The sequence below is a fragment of the Camellia sinensis genome, chromosome 8 (genome assembly GCF_055761805.1).
Source record: "Camellia sinensis isolate YWXY chromosome 8, ASM5576180v1, whole genome shotgun sequence".
Lineage (NCBI taxonomy): Eukaryota > Viridiplantae > Streptophyta > Magnoliopsida > Ericales > Theaceae > Camellia > Camellia sinensis.
The window spans coordinates 180,831,972-180,840,211 of NC_138968.1; the positions used below are offsets into that span (position 1 = coordinate 180,831,972).

General features: G+C 38.1%; 1 protein-coding gene across 1 annotated transcript; it reads right to left on the minus strand.

Moving 5' to 3' along the window:
* Nucleotides 1-2,507: 2,507 nt before the first annotated feature.
* On the minus strand, nucleotides 2,508-3,731 carry LOC114280366 (uncharacterized). The gene has a single exon (XM_028222725.2). It carries the CDS (start codon nucleotides 3,729-3,731, stop codon nucleotides 2,508-2,510), a length of 1,224 nt encoding a protein of 407 aa, XP_028078526.2.
* Between the last annotated feature and the right edge of the window lie 4,509 nt (nucleotides 3,732-8,240).

Sequence of the window (8,240 nt, forward strand, 5' to 3'; positions counted from 1 at the left end):
TAATTAAGAAAATCACCATTAGTGAACTTCCATTTAACTTTTATTTTACAATCTCAGATAGACATTTTAATTATAAAAATAATTTTGTATGAGATTTTAAAACTCCCATAATATTTACAACTCCACATCAATCAAGAAAATAAATAAAAGGTGAATTGTTTCACTTATAAAAAGTAAATCTTATACTCTCATTTAATATTATAATATTGTGCATGTTTTAGTTCAAGATGGTTTAAATTTCAAAATAAAATTTAAATATTTTAATTAATTAATTGTGTTGTAAATTGGCTGGTCTTCTGACTTATCCGATTAGGCTAAATCGTTTTCGGTTTGATTGATTTACTGGTTTAACCACGATTTTAGCTGTTTTATTAAAATATATTACTTAGATTTGTTTGATTTGAAATAAACTAATATTTAACCTTATTAAAAATTGAACGACTGAGATTGTTTGATTAGAAATAAACTTCCCGTCCAAACAACTGTTAACTTTTATTTTATAATCTCACATCAGGAAAATGAGAAAAAAAAATGAGTGGTTTCACTATATGAACCTTATGCTCTCATTTAATATTGTAGTGTTGTGTATGTTTCAGTTTGAGACAATTTAAATTTTAACATTAAAATAAAATTTAAAAATTTTAATTATTTAATTTTTGTATAAGTTTGTTGGTCCTTTGACCTAGCTGATAGGATAAAACTGTTTTCAATTTGACTGATTCGTGGGTTTAAATGTGATTTTAGCAGTTTTATCAAAATATATCGGTTAAATTTGTCTGATTCAAAATAAATTAAAAATTTATCTAATTAAAGATTAAACGGTTAAAATTGCTTAATTCGAAATAAACTTCCCGCCCAAACAATTATTAACTTTTAAACAATTAAGAAAATCTCCATTGGCTAGCTTTCATTTAACTTTTATTTTATAATCTCACATCGAGAAAAGAAGGAAAAAGTAAATTGTTTTACTTATATAAAGTGAATCTTATACTTCCATTTATATAAGCCAAATGAGATTTTTAGTGAGAAGCCTTATGATCAATATCTCATACTAATTTTTTTGATTTTCTTAATTTTAAACAATTAATAAAATCTCGATTGGCTAGTATCTATTTAACTTTTATTTTAAATAATATAAAAAATTAAATATAATTATCATATTTTTATTAAATAATATATTATTTTATCTTGTGCATTGTATAAGTGATATGTTATTTTCTTTTTAAATAGAATATAACATGCATGATGGATTGTATATCCTCCAAAATGGCAAGATGTATAATACCACAACCCCTAATTATATATTCTCCACTGGGATGGGATATGAATTGAAAAGCCATGTATACCCCTTTCTGTATTAAATATGTATTTAGCAAACCAACAAATCCTACACCATTTGTAGTGTGGAAAGAAATCTTTCGGTGAAAGTTGGTTGTTTTTCTTTTGGAAAGAAACATATTTTCTTGTGGGGACATATTTTGTGAATGACAGCACGTGGCCAAGGTAATGCTAAAGTGTCAGCCGAAGTGCCACGTGGCCTGGTCATGATGCCGAGGTGATCTCAGCTGAAGAAATCTCTTCTTCAAGTCCTGGAAACTCTGCTCTCGTTTTTCGGTCCAAACGAACGATGTGCCTTTTCGTGTTAGCTCAGTCAATGGCACGGCAATCCTTGAAAAATCTTGCACAAATTTGCGGTAGTAGCTAGCTAGTCCCAGAAAACTTCTAACTTCAGTCACGGTGGTGGGTCAAGACCAATTGACAATTGCTTCGATCTTTTGTTGGTCCACTGAAACTCCATCCTTACTGATGACGTGTCCTAAGAATGTGACACTGTCTAACCAGAATTTACATTTCTTGAACTTGGCGTAGAGCTTTCGCTCCTTTAGCGTCTGTAGAACCTTTCGCAAGTGTTCTGCATGTTGCTTTTCATCCTTGGAGTAAATTAGTATATCGTCGATGAAAACAATGAAAAATTCATCCAGGAACAGCTTGAATACACGATTCATCAAGTCCATAAACGTAGCAAGTGCATTGGTCACGCCAAAAGGCATCACAAGAAACTCGTACTGACCGTAACGAGTACGAAAAGCTATCTTTCCTATGTCCTCGATTTTCACCTTCAGTTGATGGTACCTCAACCGTAAATCAATCTTCAAAAATACACATGCGCCTTGCAGCTGATCAAACAACTCATCGATTCAAGGTAGTGGGTACTTATTCTTTATTGTAACCTTATTTAGTTCCCGATAATCAATACATAACCTCATTGTTCCATCTTTTTTCTTAACAAAAAGAACAGGTGCTCCCCATCGGGACAAGCTCGATCTAATAAAACCCTTGTTAAGTAACTCTTGTAATTGAACTTTGAGTTCTTTCAATTTGGCTGGGGCCATCCGATACGGAGCTTTGGAGATCAGTTGCATACCAGGTACAACTTCAATAGAAAACTCAATCTCTCGATCTATTGGCATTCCAAGTAGATCCTTCGGAAAGACTTCTGAAAATTCTCAAACCATAGGAATAACAGATATCTTCGTATCTTCTACTGGTGACGACGAGATGCTGCACAAAAACCCATGACAACCCTTCCTTAGAAGTCGTCGGGCTTGAGCCGCAGATACTAAATACAGCGGTGGAACTATGCCAAACCCCGTGAAACGAAAGTCCACATGACCCGGGATTCGAAACTTAACACACTTATGTGCACAGTCGATAGTGGCATTGTTGGCAGATAGCCAAACCATGCCAAGGATAACGTCGAAGTGACCCATCTCCATGGGAATCAAGTCGACTGTCAGATGATTATTATCGAAACACACATCACAATTTCTATATACAGTTGAGCAACAAATACTGCCACTCATGGGCTGAGAAACAATCAAATCATAACCAAGGGGTTCAGGTATCTTAAGTAGTCTCATGGCAAAATGTAATGCAATGAATGAATGTGTTGATCCGAAATCTATAAGAGCATAAGCCAATAATGAACAGATAAACAAGTTACCTGCAACTACCATTTCTGTTTTCTGCACGTCTCCTGGTATTAAGGCAAAAGCTCTGCCTTGTCGTTGATTGTTCACTAAGTTAGGTTCTACCCCAGTTGCCTGCACCATGTTTCTCCCTAGTGGTACCGTATTCGCTCCAGTTCGCACCAATTTAGGACAATTCCTTTTCATGTGTCCCCCCTCGCCGCAGTTAAAGCAAGTTCCAGCAGCTTTGCGACATTCTCCTGAGTGGAAGCTACCGCAAGTGTTATACTTAGGCACCTTATTGCCCCGATTGTTATTCTGCCTCCTAACATTAGATGGTCCTGCATTCTGTTTTTTGGGTGAAAAATCACTTGACTTATTCCCATCAAAGTTGTCAAAACGATGTTTTTTCTTCTCAGTGAACTTCTTCCTGCTGTTGGCATTCCTCTCTACGATCATGGCACGATCAAATATGTCAGCGTATGTAACCAATCGCATTGGCAGTATGACATCACGGATGTCAGGGTGGAGTCCCTCTTCGAACCTTCGAGCTTTTAGATTTTCTGTGCTAATCAGGTGTTTCCCGTACTGTGATAGCCTGGTGAATTCTACTTCGTATTCAGTCACCAACATCTGTCCCCACTGCTTTAGTCGATAAAACTCCGCACACTTTGCATCTTGGACGGACTGAGGTATGTATTTCTCTCGAAAGACGACCAAAAATCGGTCCCAAATCATTGTCGGCTCAGTCTCTTCCTTCATCTCCTACCATTGCTGAGCTTCTCCTTGCAATAAATACGTGGCTAGTCCGACCTTCTGGGTTTCTGCACAATGCATAACTTTAAATATCTTTCTCAGCTCTGTGATCCAAGCATTGGCCCTTTCAGCGTTTATTCCTCCCGGGAAGGTTAGAGGTTTCAGCTTCAAGAATTCCTTCAAGTTGAGATCTTCCCCTTGAGGTTACACATTCCCCAACTGTGGGCTCTGGGCATTGTTAGTTGGTTGTTGTTGTACTTGAGGTGGTGGTGCAATTACTTGAGGTGGGTTCTGTGGAGGTGGGGGTTGTTGCCTTTCAGCATGGGCTGCCGTGAAGAATTGCTCCATCATTCTTTCTAACCGATCAAGACGGCTTGAGTCGCCAGCTCCAAAAGCCCTCGCAGGTTCCCTTAAGTATTCATCCTAAAATTCAGCGTGTTAATACTAAGGTGGGATTTCGACGAGTCATAACTTGTATTGTATCATAGAGATAAGGAAGTTGGAAACAAGAAACGTATAACAAAGGGGAGTCATCATAACTATGCATCCATTTATATATATGTACATATATCCATGAGTTGATGTACACATGGTCAACTTCACATGGTGGTTACAAAAAATGGTATTATGTTAGAATGATGTAATTATAAAAAACACTTAAGCGCCACAAAGCCCAAAACTAGTTTTCCAACATCCCAAAAGGCATCAAAACTAATCTAGACTGTACATGTTAGCATCAAGGCCCCTATTACATACAAAATATAAGTATAGTTGCCCAATCTATATTCTTCCCCACCAGGACTAACTAGTCGTCAGATCCATCCGACTCGTCACAAGACTCAACGTCATAAACCTCAGGTTCGCTAGGGTTGAACTCAGGTTCTTCCTCAAGTTCTTCTTCAGGGTCTTCTTCTATGTCATCATCCATTCCATCTTCAGCAGGATCCTCGGGTTCATGAACTATGGGGACCACAGGTGCCACTTCTAGTACTATTTGATCTCTCCCGTCTCCATTAGCTTCCACGTGGTCAACTTCTTCTCTGAAGAACACTGGGTCATTACTAAACGCAAGCACTTCTTGCCAAATTTGCATGTGGGATATGAACACGGTGAATAACTATCGCCCTTTTCATCTCTGGAGTGAAAAGAACTTCCTCTTGGCTAACGAAAGCGATTTGGTTGTAAAAGCGTCGATGTGCTTCGCGGAGGACTTCCTGATTGTGACGAGCTAGGTCTCGCGATTCGACCCCCCAATGGCCCTGCTGAGCCTCGCTCAATCGATACCCTCAAAACTCGTCATAGCGAAGGATAGGCTCCGTGTCCTACAATACACACAAGACGTAAATCTTGTAAATATCGGACCCAAGGAAAATATATGGGTAAGGAGGAAAACTACAGTAACTTAAGGCTGTAGTAAGGTTTCTTAAAGTATCTACCCCAAACAGGTCGCCGAATGAGACACTTAAACATGTAGCATGCATTGAGTGTCGTAGTGCAAGTGTCTAAGTGCTCGGTGGATTTAAGGTTCTCTAAACCTACAGCTCTGATACCAAGTTGTCACGACCTGAAATAGGGGCTAATCGGAATCGCGACCGGCCAGCACCTCATCTCGCACCCTAGGCCTACGACTAACTAGTTTAAAGAATAAATAAAGAAATCATCGCAAATACTAGATGATTACATTTAACTAGAGCGTTGCTATATAAGTCATACAAGTCATAAATGAAAGTTAAGTTACAACAATAACTTGGCCCTATGCCAACAAAAGAGGTAATAGATGACTTATATAAAACTATAGGTCTAGAATCCATCCCAGGCCACGAGACACCACAAAAAAAGGCCTTTGGTTATCCACTAAGCATTCTCTTTACCTGAAATGGGTTAGTGACACACCCGTGAGCTATAAAGCTTGTGAGAACATATTTACACAATTTACAAGTTTGTCACGGTTCAAAAGCCCAATGGCTGAAAAGACAAAATAAATGCTCTTATATATATATATATATATATATATCAAAATATACATACATATGTCCATTCAACTGGATATGTTGCCAGAGAAGTAGGGAGCTACCCATACTAATATCAAGTGGTCGTGATCATGCCAAGGGACGATGGTCGCGTCCCAACAACCACCCTTATAATGCCTCACTCGTTGGAATCTGTAATTTCCCCCAACGTTCGGGATGTTCCGTTCGAATGTACATTATTACATTTGCAAGAGTTTTATAACAATGTCTTAACCATGGCTTCATAAAAACAATATGTATATAAACAATACTTGTGAGTGGGCTTATCCCATTAGCTCACGTTTTCTAAAACATAACATGATTTTCAAAATGTATTCAAGGTACTTTTCCAATCATAGGCATACTTGCTAAAGTTCAAAATAATATGTTTATTGGGTTATTCATAAATCAATGCAATCTCATGCCCCAAAATAATTCATCGATCAAAGCATGTCATTATATTCAAATACATGTAAAAAACGTAAGCATGAACTCACCTAAATGTACACGAAGTTTAGTAAAATCAATCGAAACCGAGGTCTAAACAGAACGTATGAAAAGCTACATTATAGTAGGTCTAGGAATTAATTCTAAGAATGAAATAAATATTCAAACCATAATCCCAAAGCGTACAATTTAAAAGGGGTCATTCTCTTACGGTTCAGAAATTCTTAGTTTGCAGCACTTTAGATCAGAGGCTAAAATCCTAATCAAAACACTTTAAAATATTCTGAAATTTTACAGGGTTATCAATCAAGATGTTATGAAACTTTTTCATGAAGGACTCGTCTCCCAAAAATGCTCATAAACAGGGTAAAATGGCAGTAAAACAAAGCTGGTCCAGATCCGTTGCAGTTTCTAAAAAACTATTTCCACAACAATCTAGCCGTTGGATCGAGTTAAAACAAATTGGGTTGGAAAGATAACACTCTAATTTAACTCGGGTACGAACATAAACCGTTAAAGTGGCCTAAATATGTTTTGACGAATTTTCAAAGTAGACTGTCTGTTCAGGAAAAAAAAAACTGGTTGTTGGGTAAAATCCTTGTTTTGAGCTTTAGCCTCATGGTTCATTGCAACATGATATCAATGGGAGGAAATAAAGTCTAAACTGTATTTTAGGATTTAGATTCATGGTTCATTGTAACATGAAATCAAAGGAAAGAAATGAAAGCTTTAACTTACGAAATTGAAGTAGATATAGAGAGGAATTTACCTAGACTTGAAGCTTGAAGAACAAAGATGAAAGTGTTTGATTTTCTCTCTTAAATCTACAGATTTTCAGCAAGAAGATGAAGTTTCTACACATATAGGATATATATAGGAAGAAAGGAGTAGGTCGGATCAATGGCTAGGATTGAATGGTGAAGTATGTGGTAAAAAGGGAAGTGAGGTGGATATATCTCTCACCTCACCAAGAAATTACAGCCATGGTGGCTGATTTTACCACCACAAATTGCAATGCTCGGATAAAACGCAATGCGCGAACATCCGGGCTGTCCGAAAATCGGTTTGAGAAAAATTCCATTTAATCACTGTTGACTAATTTCGACATTCTGAGTTCGATGGTGTGATCCGTTCCACCTAAAGAAAAAAAATATACATCTTTATAAGTTTCAATTTTGACACACTCGAAGAGGATTATCAATTATTGTTTTGTTATAGGTCCGCCCCGGATGGCGAAGTATAGATAATATTTATTAACATGACATTGATGAACTTATTAAATATGAGATATGACCTCCGTTCATTGACGATGTCAAACAAAAGGCGAAAAGTTGGGTCGGGTCTTCACAACATCCCTAGTGGGAGTGGTAAACATACCGATCCTAATATCAAGGAAGAAAACCATAATGAAATAGCACGGGAATAAAGTCGTCGGCAAAGAAGGAGACACCCCGAAGAAATCAGGTCGAGATGAGTATTACAACGAAAGCGACCTCTAGGTATGGAAAGATAGGTGCCTTAGGAAAGACAACGAGATGAAGGGAATGGCCAACAAGTTGACAAATCTACAATCGATTGTCAACTTCATGATGCAGAACAACGTCATGCAACCACCGTTTCTGTTGCAGGACACGCCGATGCCAGGGGCCAAGACTAATGCCCAGAAAGGGGGGTAGAAAACAATCCCAGCAGTCCCGCAGCATGGCAAGGAAAAGGAGCCCTCACATCGGCCTTCAAGGGATGTTGGGCGAGGAGAATCGATCAGAGGCGACTCGCCTCGTACCAGGAGAACTTATGTCAAAGAACCCCGACACATTCAGGGGAAGGGCTTGTGTTTTAACACAATGAATGAAGAGAAGTCCAAGAGGACACATAACGACACTGGGAAGAGCGCACCAAAAAGACTGAAATCTGTTGACAGCCGAGCTCTTAGTCAGACTAAAAAGAATTTGAGAGACTACCTTCAGAGGAAGAGGAAGAATGTCGAGGTCACATCCACCGTCAAACCGAGAATGCTGTTCTCAGTGGAGTTAGATAGGTTTAAGGCCCCAAAAAGGTT

Excerpts from the sequence above, each read along its gene's own strand:
- LOC114280366 (XM_028222725.2), bottom strand. The coding sequence starts at position 3,731 with ATGAAGGAAGAGACTGAGCCGACAATGATTTGGGACCGATTTTTGGTC.